The 21103-nt window shown below is 40.6% G+C and overlaps 1 protein-coding gene across 6 annotated transcripts; it reads left to right on the top strand.

Annotated features, from left to right (window-relative positions):
- Nucleotides 1-1448: 1448 nt before the first annotated feature.
- LOC111595195 (slowpoke-binding protein) lies at nt 1449-20685 on the top strand. Of its 6 annotated transcripts, none has more exons than XM_023308786.2 (11): nt 1449-1509; nt 6690-7222; nt 7909-8028; nt 8521-8688; nt 11726-11933; nt 11999-12235; nt 12299-12480; nt 13381-13591; nt 13651-13776; nt 13849-13991; nt 17764-20673. In XM_023308786.2, the coding sequence occupies exons 1-11, from the start codon at nt 1504-1506 to the stop codon at nt 20000-20002; spliced, it is 4173 nt and encodes a 1390-aa protein (XP_023164554.2). In that variant the 5' UTR covers nt 1449-1503; the 3' UTR covers nt 20003-20673. The 6 variants fall into 6 exon arrangements, with proteins under 6 accessions (XP_023164554.2, XP_023164558.1, XP_023164555.2 ...); XM_023308790.2 differs by lacking the exon at nt 17764-20673 and adding an exon at nt 15428-15535; XM_023308788.2 differs by lacking the exon at nt 1449-1509 and adding an exon at nt 5762-5803.
- Nucleotides 20686-21103: the final 418 nt, after the last annotated feature.

Here is a 21103-nt window from a genome sequence, read left to right on the forward strand (position 1 = left end):
TACTTCCGAGTGCGTTGCTAGAAATTATTTTACGTAACAACTATGCAGAGACACGAAAGCAAAACTTTTTCAATTTAAACTAAAAAAGCCTTACAAAAATACATTTAATGAGCTTCTTAAAGTTGTTTTCTAATCGGTGTTTCCTCTTCTCCCAACAACATTTCAGCCGACCCACTGTGACGCGCTTAAATGAAAGGAACGTGCGATGCAACTGAATCCAAGCAAACATACTGAATCGCACTACTGGATTGTAAGTAGCATAACTTCAATAGCCGTGAACTTTGCTTCACAGATTCCTTAGAGTATCGGCGCAAGATGTCTCAAACATGTCTCCTCCTGAATGAATATCGGACACTTTTCAGACTGCCCTCGTATTACTTTCACAGCAAATAGCCATGTTTCAGATTATATCTTTTTTTAATTGAAATTTATTGTAAAACAAAACATTGCCCGCCAGAGTCCAGACTTTCCTAATTCAAGCGTACTAAGTCGTTAGCCAAAGAGAAAATGCAGCCCATAGCAATAAAAGGACTGACGTCTCCACCTCCTCCACCCCCGCCTCCACCACCTCCTCTTCGTGTAGCGTGCCACAAACCGCCACACATACATTTAGCTTGGCAGCCTGCCATTTTCAGATGAACTTAGACCAGCAAAATGGCAAAGACAATGGCAGCCGACGATAGGATTTTATTGTGCTGAAATTGTTGGAAAATCACAAATTGCCGAGTAACATGCTGCCAAGTGCCAGGCCGCCATTATGGTTTCATTTACTGAATTTTTCATGCACACATCTCACACAAATTTCAACTGAAGCTGAGAGCTCTCAAAGGGCAATGCACTTAATTAACTGCTTTAATAAGAGACTGAGTAAGTGACAGAGAGAGAGAAAGAGAGGGAGAGACACCGTGCTTTAGAGAGGAAGGAAGATATTGACATTTTTATCTCGGCCTGTGCCGAAGTTCATTTCATAAATCATCTGGCCTGGGAAACATGAATCGACAGTTTCCTACTGATTTTTATGGCCATGTCACACGTTGACCCGAAAATTCCAATGCATTTGACATCTAGGTCTGCCAAATTGATGATCTGACCAGGCCAGACCAGACCCAGCTACAAAGGTCAAACCGAAAGATAACTTTAAATGTCGTCAAATGAGTCAAAACCTTTCTCAGCTATCTCTCTATCAGCTCACAAAACCTTAGAAGACCTATAGCTTTGCCATCAAAATGTCAAATGACCAAAAATAAAATTTGGACAGAAGCAGCATTGACTTTAAGATAAAATTCATTCAAAACTAATCTGAAAAGTACAAAATAACTATTTATTTTTAATTTCTGCTTACTTTTTACAGGTTAACTATATTAAACTCACTTCTACTTGCTAATCAATATAAATAAAATGTATAATTGAATAATAATTTAATTTATTTCAGACCCTATTTTGGTGTGCCTTGGGAGGTTTGATATTAGGTGGAATCGTTGTCATTTCATACTGGATAAGACGATGCAGGTATGTAGACGTCTCTGGTTGCTGAAACATTCCATTATAATTGTACGATTTTCAACGAGCTTGCAACAGAAAGAGATGAAACTTATCCAATTAGGTCGACCAAGCAGCCAAGTCAACGCATTTTTTATGCCCTGCAACGCTAAACGGTTGTTGGTCTTTGAGATATGATTATATTGTAGCACTAAGCCATGCAGCACGTGACTGTCAAAGAGCCAAGTGCAAACGGGCAGACAACGTGCAGGCGGCTGGGGTGAAAGAAGAAGGTCTATGAATACGACGTTGCAATCCACGTGGCATTCAAAGACAGCCAAGATATGAGCCTCTGGCTGGGCTGACATTAGGCTAGGCGGGGGTCGACATTAGAAAGACAAAAGCTGAACAGAGAAAGCCAACTGAATAATTCAAGTCGGCAATTGGACTGCCTGCGAAACAATTAAGTTAATGATACAAGGTCACTGGAAGTGGGCACAGGGTGCAGCCCTCTTTCAAAAACTGAAATGAAAATGAAAAAGAAAACAAAAAGCCAAGCAAGAATGACGCAGTTGACATTCAAAGCACACTGGGTGGGTTGGGGGAGGACGAGAAGTGTGTGGTGACCACTAACAGCGACGCCGAGGGGCCTATTACGATAGTTGGCGCCAGTTCGTCCCTAAACTACACGACGCATACATACACACACACACGCAAAAAAATATATAAAATTTTATTAAAGGACAAACGCACAAAAGGACAACTGGCAACTGGCAACTGGCAACTGGCATGCCTTAGTGTGTTGCGTGCTTGTTGGTGTGTTGCGTGTGTGCTTTTGATTCCCATCGGCTGGCTTTTTATTTCGATTCGGTTTGTAAGTGTCTTCCACGCGAAGTGAAAGGCCAAACGCGGCGTATACGTAATAAATATATATACATATACATGCACATATCTACTATTTGTGTGTATAAAAACTTTTCCAATTTCCATATGGAGCACACACAGAGAGTGAGAGCGCGAGTGGAGACAGCAAACAGAAAACAAGCAAACTGAAATATTTGCATACAAACGAATGTCCTGCGACATGTGTGGCTAAGCCTATGGCCGTAGAGGCGGCAGTTGCGGTCAGCAAAGGTAAACAGTCGTTGAGCGGGTCATGATTAATGTGCCACGAAGAGCACAGCGACAATGACTTTCATTGCCACCCACAGTGTCCAAAAACAAAGCACAGTGGGTAACAAAAGGTGCAAACATAACATCTAAAGGATCTTCGAATTGTAGAAAAGAGAAATGAAAGAGAAATCAAATAAAGTCAGTCTTGACAATGCAAAACTCTTAACTAATTGATGTATTCATAATGCCCTTTTAATCACACTTCTGTGATAAAACTTTGTGCTAGTTTATCTGCGTGACTCCCACACTATCGCTGCGATCGATCAAAGCAATTAAAACTGTTTCGTCCCTCTATGAAACGTGCCATGATATATGAGACATCATTAGACCATCGTTAAAGAGCAGGCGGACAAGCTAAGTTCAAGTGCTTAAGGAAAATGGAATGGGAATGGGAATGGAAATAGGAATGGAAATGGAAATGGCAACGGCAAGAGCAACAACATGAGTCAGTTGGAAATTGTCATAAAAATTAAAAATCAATTTTTATAATCCAGTTAGAAGGGGCCGACGGACCGAGCCAATACTAAAGCAAAGAATCCGACGGAGGCAACGATACCTTATTCTGATATGAGGCACGCAAACATATCGTAGAGCACCACCCACAACACACACACACACCCGTACTCACCCGTACACACTCATGCAATAGTAGTCAGGCAGCTAGACACACAGACTGGACTGGAACAAAGAATTTTTCATACTTTTTCGCTTTAACCGACACGATGTTCGAAATTTAGCTTCATTAACAGACGACCCGACGAGCCGCGTGGCCGCGTTTCTGTTTAGCTCCCAGCAGCTCCTATAGAACTTTCACGTGTTCGTGTTTATAGAGCGACAAAACTGAACGCAACGCAACGTTAAGTTCCCAAGTGATTATCCGTAAAGTGGAAACAAGAAATTTAATTTTATACTCGTGCTACTCTTTCGTAAGCCTCTACAATAATGCGATCCTTCTAACAATGTTGACGGAATAAGGCCGAATATTTATAGGACGCGCAGGTGCCCAACTTTGATGTGTCAAGTGTTTCTCTATTAAGCCAAATCACCGCTCGGGCAAATGAGAATTCCTCAACCCTTTCGCCATCTCTTCCACCGAACACATCCAACTATCATTACATTTAATGTGCAATTCAATTTTTGGCCTTTTGACATTTTCGCTGGCTGTCAAAAGTTGGCTTCAGGTTTTAATAATGCAAAATGCTAGCGAGAAATTTGAAGCTGAACTTTGAACAATTTCAAATGAATGATATATAAGCAGCAGTAGCAGCTACTACTGCTATAGGAGCAATCACGAAAGTTAACACAGTTAGCCAAAAAAAGAAAATTATTTTTGCTATTCTTTATTTATAGCAAAAGTTATCATTCGGTAAACAAAAGACCCGCACAGACAACTTTATCAGGCATATAAGCGCTCGCTATTTTTAAAGCTACATGTGACTAAGGTTAATAGTTTCTTAATGCTGCTAAGCTCTTCCATGTTAAGGGGGAATTAAGGTCGCCGCTGTTCGATAATAAATAATTGTAAATAATTCGCATTCTTTGCGCACCATCGGGCAACTCGAACAGTCGACGTATTATGATATATAAAACGCTCGTTCATTTTCCGATTCCCCCTCAAATCGCGTTTTTCTTTTCCTTTACGCTCTATTGCCATTCCGTGCCAGAAGCAAATTGACAATTTAATTTGCAATAGTACAACGAAGTGACAGGATAATGCAATAATCGTAATGGCTATAAACTCGTATATCTTGACACAACCTTTGACTTGAGCAATTACAACAAAATAGAGAGAAGAGGAGGAGTGTAAGGGGGAGAGGGGCGGTGTGGACTGACGAATAGAAATTGATTTGAAAATTCGAAATTTGCCTGCCTGCTCGCCTCACTCAACTTGACCTCATAGCAAGACAAGAGTAGGCACAAAGACAAGCCCAAAGAAGCACAAAAGAAAATCAATAAGCCTCAAAAAAGCCAGCAAAGGCAGTGCAATAGTCGAGCATTTCGCACGCCTGATTAGATAAATCGCATAGGTAGACATGCTAGAGGGCGAGTGTGTTTTGTTTTGAGCGAAAATACGATTAAATCAACAACAAGAAATGGAGAAAAAAACAAAATGTAAAATTAGAATTAGAATTAGACAATTAGACAAATGGCGAAGAATGCCTCGGGGCTAAGACACGTGCAAGGCACATGTCGTAGGGTCATGCCAAGGGGCGGTTGTATAGGCATATAGTGCTCAATGTCACACGCTCACACATCCACACGCACACACGCTTAGCAACACATGCTAACGGCAAACATCTGGGTTGGTGCGGTCAACGGGGCGTATGATTTATTTAAGCGTCCATTAAAAGTTCTTGTCACTGTGTTGCCTTTGCCGTTGCAATTGTTGTTGCAATTATTTCTGTTGCTGTGGCTTTTTAGTACGAAGTATTTTTGACCGTGTTGCCATAGCATTGTGAAAAAGCTCCAAAGTTTTAACCAAATGTTTTGCTTTTAGCTACAAATTCGTGTTCCTCTCACACGTAATCCTACTCTCAAGCTAAACAATTGGAGTATGTGTATGTGTGTGTGTGAATAACTGTGTATTAACATGTTGACAAGCGAATGCATGAACTAAAGTTCTATAAGCCTTTGCTTTCTGTGTAGACAGTCAACTTGACTTAGTAAACGATTTGGCTGTTAAGGAGAAGAGAAATCAAATGTAGAGCAAGGATTTTGTTTCTAGTATTAAGTGATATGAATCTCAATAGGAAAGAAAGCTAAACATGTCAAATACTCGATTTGAGGCTCCACAAAACGTGAATGGTTTGAGTAGACTCATCGATTTCTTTACAAAAAAAAAACGATTTCGACTACAAAAGCATTTCTTAGAGTTAAGCTCAGAATGACGAAACAATAACACTATTTCTAGCAACAGATATTGGAGGCTTTTATAATCCATATGCCCCTAGATGGGACCCTTAAAACACTCTCGCAACATTTTGGTAAAACTGAAACTGACCTCAACTGACAGCTCAATTCTTTCTATTGCTTTATCCACTCAATCGAAACTGTTTTGAAATGAATTCGAATAATATATTACATTGTAATCGAACTGCAGATATAGGCATCGTGCATTGGACTATTGCAAACTTTGTTGCTTGAGCGATCGGTAGGTAAATTCGCAATTTGCTTGAAGCCAAAATGCCAAATGCCAAAGCCAAAATTGCAATATTCAATCAAAACTTTAAACTTAGTCGAGCAAATCACAAAAGAGCAAAAAACAAAAGCATCAAATCGAGCAAATGTCTTAAGCAATTTTCATTTCAATTTAATGATTGGCTGTATTATTACACTACACAACAAAATTTAGTTTTACACACGCAACCGAATCGCTTATAAATATCTATAAAATATGCAACAAAACCACAATTGGCTGCAAATTAGTTTAGTTGATACAAATTTAAGAATATTCGCATGTTTCTTTTTCTTTCTTCTTCTTTTTGTTGGCTTTACAAAATTGTGAAAATTTGAATTGGTTTGATTTTTGGTTTCAACTGGCGGTCAAATGGAAAGCCCTGTCAAATGCTTCTTGTGATTGTCATATTCCCATAGTTGAACGCAAGCAAAATGTTTCATTTACAGCAAATTTATTACACACACACACAGAGACACACACAAGCAGAGCTAAGCAATTGCTGTGCAAAATGTGAAACGTCAACAAGCAACAAAATCACCTTAAAACGATGGAGCAACACCTCGAATGCAAACGCCAAATGCAGAAATCTTTGATTTTCTTATCGCTTAACTCAGTTTCGTTATTTCGTAATTCCCTTTTGTTGCTGTGTTTTTGATTGTGGAGTTCGAGGAAACTTATTTATTAAACTGTTATTGCATATATCTTTCCATTTCTTTTCGAAACTCAACTTTTCGTTCCAAACTACCAACAACAACAAAACAACAACTACAAAACAATAACAAAAACAAAAACAACAACAACAACCATACACAATTTGTTATCGATTATCGATTTGTGCATCCATCCTTGTCGATAATAGGACACTTGCAGCGAAGTCGTCGCGCCGACAGCGCTCCAAAGCCAGGAGCAGGAGCTTATCATCAGCTGCCACCGGCAGCAGCAGCAACAGCAGCACCGCCAACAGCAACAGCACTACCAGCACCCGAAGCTTGTACAGCCCGCAGTACAGAAAGTCATCACCCGATCACAATCATCGACGTCGTCGTCGACGCATGCTGCAGTGCATCAACTGAAGCAGCAGCAGTCCCTGCCCAACCCACTGCCCCCATTGCAGCCGAACGGCGAGCAGCAGCACCAGCACTCGCATCCGCACCACCACCACAACCACCAAACGCACGCCTCCAAGTCCGTCTCCATACTCGTCTACAAAACGCTGAACACGGTCTTCAAGAGCAGCCGCAAGATCATCGTGCGCGTCTGTGAAGTAGCCAGCGCCAAGAAGTCCTTCACCATGTTCAAATTCAACAAAGCTGCTCAGCAGCAGCGGCTCGATAATCGTGCCAGCGCCGTAACCGGGCACGATCCATTTGTCAGGCCTCCGGTGCCGGAAAAGTGAGTCTCCCCAAACGACAACTGACCAAATCCCAATTGAGAAATGAACTTTAAGAATTTTTTAACTAAAAAAAGTGTCGTAAAGGCAAACCCGAAACTTTGCTCAGCCAAAAACTTGAAATATTTTCTAAATATATTTTTACCTAAATTTAATATTTTTTTAATATTAAATTAGAGAAAGTGTGGCAAGGGCACGAATGAAACTTGATTTAGAATATAATCAGAAAATTTATAGATTTTTTTATTAATAATGTTCTTACTTTAATCAACTCTAGCATTGCATTAGTTGGCACCTTTTCTTGACCCAACGAGCTGCATTCAAATCACTCATATTTTTTCATGCTCTGTTGTCTCTGATTTAATATAAATATTTTATCTACAATGTTTATTAGTTTATCTATTTAGATTAAAGTTTTCTATTCTCCTATATATAGTCAAATTTCGTAATGAATTTTAAAATGGTTTCTTTTCCCTGAAGATTTACTCTAAACTGATTCAAAGTTTTCTCAAATTAATTTTGAAAGTTACAAAATAATTTAAAGGCATAGAATTTAAATATGTAACCCTAAAAGAAAGTCCTTCAATGAGAATGAGTGCTTGCCTCAGTTTGTTTGCTTTTCCGACACTTGAACACTTTTTGTGCCTCACACATTTCACACCTCATATCGAACTCGAATCGCTTCTAGGAAAGTAAAACACATTATGAAGAAGCTGCACAAGGCGAACGGATTGAAGCGCTCCAATTCGGCAATTGAGTTTGATGTCTCAGCGCTGACAGCCGCCAATCGGCGGCAAATCTACAGTAGGTGAGTACGTCAACTGGCAACAGACAAGTCACAAAAATCGAACACAAACACAATTAGAGCAGAGTCCAGAATATCCCCAGATGGGATGTGTGCACAGCCAAAAAACAAAAACAAAAAAAGAGCTATCAATGTACGCCACACAGTAACTGCACAGGTTTTTCATCTATGTGTTAATTTAGTTTTAGTTATTAATCTATAACGAAGCTTCTTCAAAACCTAAACACAATTATGAAAGAAAGAAAGGAGAAAGAAAACGAAAACACAATTTTTATTTTTCTTTTCGAAAACTTTTCATTTCTGATATTTGTGTTTACAATTCTAGCTTTAGTTTATAATCTAGCTTATTCAATATCAAAATTAACGAGTGAAACCACAACAAAACCACATCTATTTGTATATTCTTTTGTTTGTCATTTATATTTCGAAATGTTTGGCTCAAAATTGCTCAAAATTCTTTCTGGTACGTTATTTTTCGCGTGCTTCTATTTGCAGCAACCGGTCGGCCAGCTCGGAGCAAGATAACTCAGATCAATCCGAGCACTCGGAGAAATCGCCACTGGTTAGCGCGAGGTTAGACAATCTTGCTAGGCTCTTTTTTAGCAAATCGATGCCAGCGGAAACCGGAAGTAGAGATACTATAGATTCAGTACTAACAACCAGGTTGCATATTCTATTTATATGTACTATATTATTTCCAACTTCCCTCCCAACAATAACTACAACTAAAAAGAGACTCAAAACTCAACTTAACTCCACTCATTCTATCTACATACTATACGACATACAAATACTCTATATATAACATACAATTGGCATATTTCGCTTACAATTTTCTTTTCTTTTCTCTTTATCGTTTGCTCCTTTGGCAGCTTTTTCTTCTTCAAATATTTCAAGTGCATTTGCTTTAGTTTCTATTTCAATTTCAATTTCGATTTCGATCTCTTGTTCCAGTTCTCGTTCAGTTTATTCATTTATTTTTGCTACGATCGCTTTTGTTTTTTGTTGTAGCTGAAAAGCACTTTGCATGCTAAATAATTAGCGGCTAATGGCGTTCGCAATGCTTTCACGTAGTTCTAGTGCACAGAAACCACAATTTAAACCAGAAAAAACACTTCACAATTTTGAACTTGATTTTGAACGTGAGCACAAAGAAACCAGCAAAATAGAAAAAAAATAAAAATTAACTGGAATCGCTTCAAGTGGATTCGCAGAATAATTTATTAACTTGAAATTCTGCTATCTACTGTGAATTTAATAATGCATAAATCAACTTTTTCAATGGAATGAAGCAACGAAAATTGCAAAAATAGACTCCGAATTCACTAGAAGCCTTAAAGCCCTTTCATGTTCGGACCAAGCAGAGCAGCATGCTCGGGCCACAGAAATCTCGCTTTTTATAGATTTAAATGTGATGATAGAATGCATTTTATGTGTAGCATATGGCTGGCAGGCAGAAGGGCGGGCGGCGCTGCCAGAATTGCACAGGTAAAAGTTGCCAAGGTTTTGCACCTGCTCAAATTAGAAGCAGGCACAAAAATTGCAAATTAAATTATCAACTTGGAAAATTTCACTCGGAAAGTGAAAGCGACGCGCATTCATGAAAGCCCTCCGTCCTTATACATATACATTAATGTATGTGTGTTGACTGCTTATAGGTGTATGTGTGTGTGGGTGTGTGTGTGTGCTGCGTGCTGAGCCGTATGATGAATGTGCAGGCGAGCGTAAGCTACAGTTCGCGTGTGTAAGTGGAAAGCATCTATTTTCACGATTTTTCGACATGTGTGTGTCTGTGTGCGAGAAGGTCCCTAACGAGCATCGACTCGCGTCTGCACACTTTTACGCAAGACCCCACAGCCGCGGCGCTGTTAAGTATGCAATAAAAAATCTTCACACACGAGCACGTTAATTACGGAGCCGAAAAGGAGAATGGAAAACGTGGCCGCAGTCACCGAATTTGTTTGTGTTACAAAAATATTTTTTCAAATTTGTTATAGATTTTTTGATATACTCAAATTTCAAAGATGATTAACTGCAAGACATAAGTAAAGCAAAAGAGTAATATTTAAAGCAAGGGATTCTCCTCTTTAAGCTTTAAGACTGAGTCGCGCTCCAAGCTAAAAGCAATGTTTTAGCTTAAATTAGCTTAAGCAAATACAAACAGCATTCATGCACACATCAACAATCTACATGCATTCGTAGTGCGGGGCACAAAGTGCATATATATGGCTTACAATTACATTGAAGGTCGTGGCACTTAACATCAGCAAGAAGAGCACAACAAACTATAAAGTGCACAGCTGAAAAAGCTGCAATATAAATATGAAGCATACGCAACGTTGGCCAGAGACATGTACTAAAAATGAGTGTGTGTTGGTGTGTGTGTGCTGTGTTTCGTCAGGCCTTGCAGTATTTTTTACTTTTACGCTGTCTGTTGTTTTGGGTGCACATACACGCGTATTGCGTATACGTCGCGTTAGCCGCACGAGTGAGCTGTGATGTGAAGTCTCTTGACCAACTTTTATGACACACGCTTTTGTTGCAGCTCTGCCGTGTTCGCCGTTGCCTTATTAAATTTTCAAACACATGCTAAACTTAACCCGAGGATGTGCTTAACCTTCGCTCTGTTTTGATTGAGTGGCCCCAAAGTGTTTGTTTATGAGCTCCCCTCCCGCCTCGGAATTTCCTGACTGTGTGTGTGTGGGGGTGGGTGTACGAAGGCACTTGAGTTCCGTTTGTGTTTCGTTAACAGACTTTCTTTTTCGCATTCGTCACTTCTCTCTCAGCCTCTTTGCCGCACAATTAAGCCGCAGCAACTCGAGACACTGCAATTTGCTTTCGTTTTTGACACGCTTTCGCTTTTCAGTTTATCCACTTTGCATTTGCATTTGCCACCACTTGGCCGAAAATTCAGTCGGTATCCCCTTTGAAAATAAACAAATAATAAATAAAGATATAAAAATAAAAAACACGGTAAACTCTGGCTTCCGTTTCCGCTGCGCCATTGTGCAGGCAGACCTTGCCTTGGGCTTCCCTTGGGCCCAAAATGTAGGCAACCCGTTTTGCCTCACTCTTTGGCAAGTTTCCGTTTGTTTGGCAACTATATTTGCCAACTTTGCCTGGTGGAAATTATTTTTCAACAAGTTTTTATAGCATTTCGGTGTTCAATTTGAATGAGGATGCGCTTTGCATGTCAATGGCGTGCCAGAGCAGACTTGCTTATGCCTTCACTTTGTTAACTCTGCCACAATTGTCGTGTCGTGTGTGGCATGCGATATGCGGCATGCGGCATGTGGCATGTGACATGTGATAGTGTTTCGTGGTCAACTGAAATGCTTCAAAATTGCTCAACAACACGACACGAATTATATGTAAAACATTTGATGCAACTTTCATGTCCTTTCCCATCTGCTTCTTGCCTAGCCGATCTGAACTGAGATTAGGGGGTTCTGCAATCTGGCACAGGACTTGATGTCTTGCGAATTCCCTTAGCTACATAATCAAGGCTTGGAAATCATCATATATTAAGTGCGCTTCAGTAATGTATATACATCAGCATATCATGAATGTGAAACGTATGACTAGTTCTAGTTCCTATTTGAATTTCTATAGTTTGAATTCCTTTTTGTATGCGCTCAACTGAAAGCTAAGAGCAGAGAGCCAAGGTCGAAGTTACTAAATTGCGGATAACATCTTGCAGACCCAACATAAAGTATCAATACTCAGCGCTTGACAGCGGCAATGGCATCGTGGAGCGCAGTCCCAGAGAGCGAGCACAAAGGGAACGAGCACTGAATGCCACTCAGGAGTGGATACAGAGCGCCAATGGGCGCTACGAGGTGATTGCACATCTGGACGAGATTGGCTCGAGGCATGGCAAGAACTGGTTTTTGGTCAATGATGCATCAGTGAGTTGCGACCCATTGAATCCAGTCGAAGTGGTTAACCAACTCCATTTTCCTTCCTTCCGTAGGTGCGCACAGATCGCTTGCTTACGCTGCTGCCACTCCCAGCGGACTGTGTGGCCCTCGAGGATCTGCCGCCCGATGAGTGCGCGCGGGAAATACTGATGGAGCTGCTTGGATCTCTGCATCATCCGTACATCTACCCGGTGCTGGACTTGGGTTTCTTGCGCAACAGCTCCCACAGCTATGCCTGCCTGGTCACGCCCTTCAACTCGCGCGGCAGCCTCAAGGATCTCATATATAAGGTGAGCCACACACTCTCTTTCACTTTGATTACCGATTAGTAATGCTTCTCTGATCACTTCTAGGCACAGTGGAACGAGCCCTGGGCGCGTAAATACACGCGCAAGCCAAATGGCCTGCCCGTTAGCCAGGTGCAGCGTCTGGGCCGCCAAATTCTGGAGGCTCTGCTCTTCCTGAAGGAGCGCGGCTTTCCGCTGCATGGCCACCTGCACAGCGGCAATGTCATTCTACAGAACGGAGCAGCCAGGTGAGCAGTCAAATTCTTTCAGTTTAACTTTAGCCAACACAATAAAATCCAAATCAAAAGCCATTCAACACAATTTTATGCAACTAAAACTAATTTTTTCTCTCGCGCGCATAGTATTCCCAGCCCTACGTGACCCACAATTCAGCCTGCCATTCATGGCAAGCGCCAAGCCATGCACACGTGCACACACATTAACACCTTTCACCCAACACACACGCACACACACAGAGGGGCACAAAAACACTTCCAACTTTTTGCAGTGTTCATTCGAAGGCGAAAACATTTTGGGCGAGTTTTTTTGTATGCGTATGCTAATGCCAAAAGGTAATCGATTCAATTCTAAACTTCTAATGGCCAATTTCAATGCTAAGCACCTGCTTAATGTTGGTTATAATCGATTGTAGTCAAGCAAATGTGGCTAATCTACGATTACGTTTGAACTACTTTTCAAGATTCGTTTAAACTGAGACTGAACTAGAAGAAGAGGCCAGAAGGCAGAAGAATATTTATTTGCCCAGTAGCTGATATAGTATATGATATATATAAAGAGCACTCCACTTCTATAATCTTAATCGTGTATATAGCATAGGCCACCTTCGACCAGAGCGCTGACTCTTACTTTGTGGTAATGTTCCCATATTACGTTTGACGAGCGCTCTTTGTCGCATAAACACATTTGATGTCATATGTCAGACAGACAGATAGACAGACACACATACACACACACTCACATATTTGAGCCATAAAAGTTGTCGCCATGTGTTGGCCATCCACAGCGGAGAAAACAAGCTTAATGGCACTTAGTGTTAGGCGCGTAGCGACAGAGCCACAGTGGGACAGTGGGCGTGGCAACCGTTTCGCAATTATGCAATCTCTTTTGTGGTTCGTTTCGCTTTACAGGTTATCGGGTCTGGAGAATGGTCTACTGGGTCTCAGCTCGCGCAATAATGCAGTCATGTGGTCTCGCTCCGTGACGGAAATCGAGAATGTCGACATCGTTTGCTTTGGCCATCTGCTCTATGAAATGTGCACCGGTCAGGAAATGACCACTCCGAAGCCGTCCATGCGGGTGCTCGAAATGGAGCTGCAGCATTATCCACAAATTGGCCAGGTAAAGAGCCTCAATACACCCACTGCCACAGGCCGATTTCCATATTTTGTACTTCACAGGTTCTGGACATATTAGGTCTTATCTTTGAGCCGCCCAGCGGCGTTTGCCCCTCCGTCGAGGACCTAGTCCTATGCGATCTATTTCGTAGCATCGATTTACGCGAGCTGCGTGGTCCTTGTTTCAGTGTAAGTAGCCCAAAGACAAGCAAATACCCAAGCCACCCATAATACATATATATTCCTTTACTTACATATCAGACAATCAAGCCGAGCCTTAGCCGTTCCACATTGAATTTGCTGCATGCTGTAAAGAAGCGCCAATGCGCCTCGCTGGGCAGCTCGTTCAGCGCGGCGAGCTCGCCCTGTACGCCGCCTTCGACGCCACATGATAGACGCACTGGGTGAGTATTCCAAGCCACTCGCCTAAGCCTTATCAATAGCATAGCAATGCAGCTCACACACACACACACACACACACACTCGCGCACAAGGCTGTCAGCTGAGATTCAGATATCTCTGATGTAAAGAACGTAAATCTCTAAATATAGGATATACTTTTAGTCTATCAGAACATCGTTGTAGACTTTACGCATTTGAAATTCTAATTTCTACAGCCTGCATGCAACTGAGAAACGTACTTATTTGCAAAAAAAAAAAACATTTTAAAAATGTTTAAATATTATTAAAATATATTTACTTTGCCATAGTTTAGGGTATCCTTTTTTGTTCAAGTTTTTTAATAAATAAGAAATTTAGACTTGTTAATGTTATTTAAAATGTTTTGTTTGTGTTAGTTATATAGGCTCATTATTATTTTTTTTTATAATAAAAAGAAGATAATTTAACGCTTTTTTTGGTTTCTCTACGCCGGCAACTAGCCTAGCTCATTTCAGGTTAATAAAGAATAACACAACGTCACACTCACGCAGACACACATACAGACATATTATATACATATATATATATATATATATATATATATATATATATATATATACGCATATATATATATATATATATATGTATATATAACAACAGCCTAAATCAGAAGCCGAGTTGAGCAGGAAAGAAAACTACAAAATGCAAAATGAAAGCACAAAAAATGGCGTCATATTTTATGTATATTTGTATATGTGTGTGTGCGTGTGCGTGCGTGTGTGTGTTTCACCTGTGCACCTGTCCGTTTGTCTGTGTGCCAAAGGTAAATATGGTAATGCTTTAGCAGAGATGCCAGCTCGAACTCGACAAAAAGAAGGAAAACATTATGCATGCAAGAGGCGAGTGTAATTAAGTAATATGTGAAGGCAGGAGGGAACGAAAGGGGGATAGCAGGTTGGCCACTTTATTAAATGACCAATTCACAATCGCTGCTCATGTATATTTTAAGCATACATAACATGCATATATACATATATATCTATGTACATGTTTCTCTCAGTGTAAATTTATTCTTTTGCTGCCTTAACCAAACGCATGTCTTATATATATATTAACTAACAATATACATATATATAAGTAGAGAAATTTTCCAACTAAAGTATTTTGTATGCAATGTTTACTCTCTACTCTCTCTTTCTCTCTACAACTCGATATCAACTAAATAAATCCTACTCTATATGTCTTAGTGTTGCGAACCCAAGAACAATCAAACTGAACCAGTTGCAGTTACACAAGCCTCATCTTTACATAAATCTAAATACATACAGATCAGCCCTTGAATGTCTATCGACGATCATTTTCGTTTATCTAACATACGTGTGTGTTTTATTTATGATTTACAAATTGTTGCATTTCTGCATTTGTTTATTTACATAACCCGTTTCGAAACTAACTACAGTGTACCGCCTGCGCCCTATGAAGTCTTTCGTATGTACTAAAGCAAACCAACCAACCAACCAACCAACCAAACAACCAACAAACCAACCAACCAAACAACTTAACAAAAGATGCAAAAAAAACCAAAACAAGAAAATAAAAACGAATATGAAATTAATTTAATTCACATACACTCACAAATACAATTACCACAACTACAATGTGTAAGACTCTTGATAAAACCTAAATGGCAAATGAAACGAATACCTGAATAAAAACTATATATATATAAACCCATCTATATATACATCCATATATAAATCTAATCAGTTGATCAGCGCTATTTGTACCAATCACAGCTATTTTTGTACTCAATTTGCAAGTTTTTTGTAAGCCCCAAGAATGGAAATCAATCTCTATATACGATATATATATATGATAACGAAATGCAGGCAAATTGTTGTTGTTGTTGTTCTTGTGTTAAGCAAAATCGTGGTAAGTGGCAAATTTTTGTATGCTAAAAACCACCAAGCGGCGAACCACCCGAAACCAAACACCACCACCAAACACCGCCCATCGCCAAACACCGCTCACCGCCTTTAATGCACAAGTGAACCACGCCCATTTAGAATTTTAACTTTGGCCAACAATAAGTCGAAGTCAAATGTAGGTATCAGTGCTGCCACTGTAGCCTTTTCTAGCTTCTCTTTTAGCTCAGACTGAGAGAAGTTTTATTGCAAATTTAATACAATTTACAAAGTGAATGATTTTACAAAAGTTTAAAAAAAGTGTAGTTATAATTCGAAACAAAATTAAAGTTGGTTAAACTTAAATTTTAAATGAATAAAAAAATATATAAAAAAATAATTAAGAAGTAAAAAAATTTAATTAATTTTTCTCTACTTCATTTCAAATGGCTTTTGAATGTTTTTCATATTTTCTGTCTTCTAACTGTTCTCCTCCTAAGATAAGATGATAATAACTTTTGGCAGCACTGCTAAGCTTTCATCTACCAAAAGAAAAATTGCTTCTTATGTCAACACTAATTTTTGTATGCTAATTATCATTTCTGCTCTAAAAACCTTGCTTAAATGTTTTGAATAAGTATTTTCTGTGTGTTTAATAATTGTTTTCCATATTTATATGAGTGTAATGCACGTATGTACTTTAATACTGATGTTTCTTTTGGCTTTCAAATAAATATTGCACGACAATTTGTATTTGCTTATTAAATGAATTCGGCACGCCGACATTTAAATACCCTTGCAGGCATATCTATGTTTATATACTTATAACTAATAATTTATAAATATATTTAAAATTATTTTCTGCAGTAAAATTTCTGATAAACGAAATCTACGCGCTTGCAAGGGTATATTTATTAAAGAGTAGTTAACTTTTATATATTTAGATGGAATTTTACACACTTTTTAAATGTAGAACCAGGAGAAATGAGACCCAAATCCTTACATTTACCAATCCAAATCTGCTTTGTATATGTAGATCAGTGCTTTAAGTTAAGATCCTAATAGAATTTAAGTTCAGAAATTATCTGAAGAATCAACAGATCAGTCAAAGGTGCAGGTTACGAAAATCAGTTCATTCTGTAGAATATTATATAGATTTAAAGTAAGGGACTAGCTCAGGGATTGGATTTTGGAAATCTTTTTATGAAACTAAAAAACATTTTGAAATAATTTCAAATATACTAATTTCAACAAAGTAACATAAGCTTGCAATACGAGGTACCAGCTTGAAACAGTTACAACTCTCACCTTCTGGTCAAGTGCTTCCGACTAGAGTAAATATGTGAGCCAAATAATTAAGCTTAAACGTAGTTCTTTTATTACTGAGATAAGCTTTATTCAGTGAATAAGTCGATAACTACGATAAGGCGAAGGAAAGATATTGAGATTAGAGAATTAATAATGATGTGATGTTAGAATTTAGACATAGGAAATGAGTAATGAGAGGAACGGGTTATTCAATGACCAATTTATTAAAATCTCTCAAATATTTGAGGTTTTCAATTGCTGAATTCAGATGCACCAATTCGATTCAAAACAAAGGAAACGCGCTCGCTTGCTAAAAACTGCACTTATTTGTAGATGCTTCAACTGCCACGCCCACATTCACCCACATTGACACACATTAAGACAAACACACAGACACTTATTCATAGTGTAAACAAAACACGCATAGAAAATGTCAAGAGTAAGAAAAACAATAGAAGCAGGTGTGCTGCATCGTAGCCAGCATCCAATCCAAGCCAAGCAAAGCCAAGCTGAGATCTATATAGCCATATTGCTTTTATATCGTGTATATCGCATTTTGATTGTTATTCTCGCCTTGCCACAGCATCAGCCGAACAATGGACTCATTTGACATATCAAGCGAGGAGGAGGAGGCACTGCTCGAGGAGATTGTCGTAGGCAATGGCAGCAGCTGTCACATGAAGACCCTGCAGCGACTGCAGCACTGGCACTCCGCCTCCGCCTCGGCATCGTCCTCATTTACACGCACGCAGCACAGGCAGCAATATGAGCCGACCGAGTCGCCCATACACTATTGCGACCATGCGGCGCTCTACTCAGATGACAATGCCCAGGAGCAGCCAGCGGCAGCAACACAGCCCACGATACGCTGCAGCAGCAGCAGTCAAAGCAATCTGGCCATCGAGACTGAGCAATACGACGATGAGGAGCCAGAGGGGGAGGGGGAGGGGGAGGAGGATGGTGATGCTGACGCTGATGCAGTGGCCAGTGGCTCGGGCGCTGGTGGCCAGCACCGTTTACATACCTCCTTTAATCATCAGCTTACAGCGGACATGTGCAACTACAAGAACTCGAAGAGTCGCCGCCTGGAATACTCGCTCAAGTGTCTGAAGTATGGACGCAGTAATCCCTCGCAGGATTCGGCGTTCGGTTCGCTAACCGACAACGATTTGTCCATTGGTTCATCGAGCATACGCCTCAACAGTTTCCAATCCATCTCGTCACCAATTGACGAAGGTGTTGAGGACGTGATTATAGCCACCACAACGGGCGGCAATGAGACCTGCTTGGAATTGGCCACCATACCGCGCAGCATGGTCTCCCAGGACTCGGCCATCTCGTCGCCCTGCCGTGAGAGCTCTCCCAGCAATTTCTTGCACATCGACGATGCTATGTCCGGCACAGGCTCCACTTCATCCGGATCTGGCTGCGCCTCACTGGGCAATATACGACCACAACATTTCCCTGTTTCGCTGTCTCCAAAGATTCTCGTAACGGCCACTAGTAATTCAAGCAGCTCCTCCTTAGCCTCCACTGCGCACACTCAGCAGCAGCAGCAGCAGCAATTTGATCCGCCCAAGATTCTTGTTAATGATCAGAACTCTATATACACCACATCGCCTTCGAAGCGCTCCAGCATGATTGAGGTCTTCTCGCAGAAGTATCGAGTGAGCTCCTTTGAGGACATGTCACCCAAGCGCTCCAGTTCCGATAAGCACCACTTGAAACATGTCAACCGCTTGGCCTTTCGCTCCTTAGAGGAGGAGCGACGCATCGATAATGCCTTCATGCCCATGTCGGATCGCACCCATTCGGACAATCGCGTCAATATGCAGAGTGAGAAGTACAAAAAGCTGACGCATGCCTCCTTTCGCATCAGCAAGACCTCGTCCAGCCAAGACCAATCATCGCCCACCAATCATCCAGCCTCCTGCAACATGGAGCTGCAACGCACGGGCAGCTCCACGGGCAGCCAGCGCCAAACTCTATGGAGGGATAGCAAATTCTATCGTAAGAATCGCATTGCCAAGAGCAATGATTCGCTGCTGGATCACTCGCCCAATCACTCGTCGGCCCGTCTCTCACCCGGCTCGCAGGGCAGTCGCCGATCACTGAGCGTCACGACTAGCTTCTGCGGCCAGGCAGGCCAGGGCACGCGGCGTTATTGCAGCTCCAAGAGCGAGGATCTGGGCGAAACTTCTGACTATTTGCGTGTCATGGACGCACGCAAGTCGTATTCGGAACGGCATCTGGTGCGGCTCAAGCAAACAGCCATTAACAATATGCACAGCGGCAGCGAGGACGAAATGAGCTTCAACGATGACAATAATGCCTCATCAGCAGCAGTCAACAGCAGCAGCAGCGGCAGCACCCATGGATACCAACAGCAGCAGCAGATGCAGCTGCGCTGGAGCAGCTGTTCCATCAACCATCTGAAGACGACCAATATTAAGACCACATCCCTGGCCACGCTCACCTGCCAAACGAATTTAAGCTCCCAATTTCCACCAACTGCCAAGACGGCCAGCTATCGCACACCATCCAAGTCCCTCGATCAGGCACTCGACGTCAACAGCAACACCAACAGCAGCAACAGCAACAGCAACAGTAGCAGCAACAACAGCAGCAAGGACAACAGCTCCGTGGATGAATCGCCATCGAGGCAAACTTTAAGCGGAGCAGAGCTATCACGTATCTTTGTCATGGACATGGATGATGCGCCAGGGAGCAGCTGCAGCGAGGAGAAGACTCCTCTGCTGGATAGCGTCGAAATGTCACCGATCAGTCCAACTGAACCGCAATCGGAGCTGAAAAAGCTATAAGCAACAGGCGCACAGTCTAAAGCGGCCCAAAGGCAAAGCATGTGATAAATGATAAACATATGTACATGTGCATGTGTGCGTGTATGTACTTACCAATGCAATCGAAGGGGAGACCATCAAGTTATTTAGTTTAATGGAAACAAGTTTAAGCTGCTGCAAAGCACAATTCACTAGTTGACAACTTGCCATTTTGTTTGTTTATAGCGCAATGACACTTCCTGCTTTTGCCTTCGGTATATGCACTTGTCTACACTGGAGCAGCTATTGGAAGAATTCCGTTTGTATAAGGCGCGATGACACTTGCAAATTTTTTTTGCATTCCACAGCACTGTTGCAGAGTATTGATTGTTCTCATTTGCTTGTCGCATGATTACTATCGCTGCTTTTCCCAACACTGGTGCAGTATATTAAGCGGTGTCATGCTACAGCCGTTTGTCTTGCTTGCTTCGACGCCCTGCCTTTAATATCAGCATTACGTGGTGTCACTCTACTGTAAACCGTATGCCATTCAAATGAACGGTCCAACAATGATCGAGGGGCTGCTTTCGCCTTTGCCCACCCACATCCACACTTAAAGCTTTCTTCTGGTAACAATAATATTTTCTTTATATGTATTGTATTTTACGCTTATAATGTACAACTGTACAAAGGCGCTTTTACTGTAAATAAGTCTTTACAGATGCTTTTCAACTCTCTAGACTGCTAAGCGAAAATAAATTAATAAATAATAAAATTAAAAAAAAAAACAAAAGGAAATATTATTATACATATTATATATATATATATATATATATATATATATATATATATATTATATATTATATATATATATATATATATATATATATATATATATATATATATATATATATAATATATAATATATATATATATGAGCATCAATTACACCTTTTTTAGCGTATGAACTTATACACACATTATTTGTAGCCAACTACACAGCTAAGACTTAAGCTTCGCAGCAAGTATTGAAAATATTTTACTGTAGCTTCAAATCGTTTTAAAGCCCAAGAAAAAAGGTTAACCAAAATAAAAAAAATAGAGTGTTAAATAAAACCAAATGGATCACGTTTTAAATACAAA

This window comes from Drosophila hydei, unplaced genomic scaffold (assembly GCF_003285905.1).
Source record: "Drosophila hydei strain 15085-1641.00,03,60 unplaced genomic scaffold, DhydRS2 tig00000172-arrow-pilon, whole genome shotgun sequence".
Lineage (NCBI taxonomy): Eukaryota > Metazoa > Arthropoda > Insecta > Diptera > Drosophilidae > Drosophila > Drosophila hydei.

What these genes read in the sequence shown, in the direction of transcription:
- LOC111595195 (XM_023308786.2), top strand. An exon ending in TTTTGGTCAATGATGCATCA is followed by an intron (nt 11,934 to 11,998) that starts GTGAGTTGCGAC and finishes TTCCTTCCGTAG; the next exon opens with GTGCGCACAGATCGCTTGCT. An exon ending in CCACATGATAGACGCACTGG is followed by an intron (nt 13,992 to 17,763) that starts GTGAGTATTCCA and finishes GCCTTGCCACAG; the next exon opens with CATCAGCCGAACAATGGACT.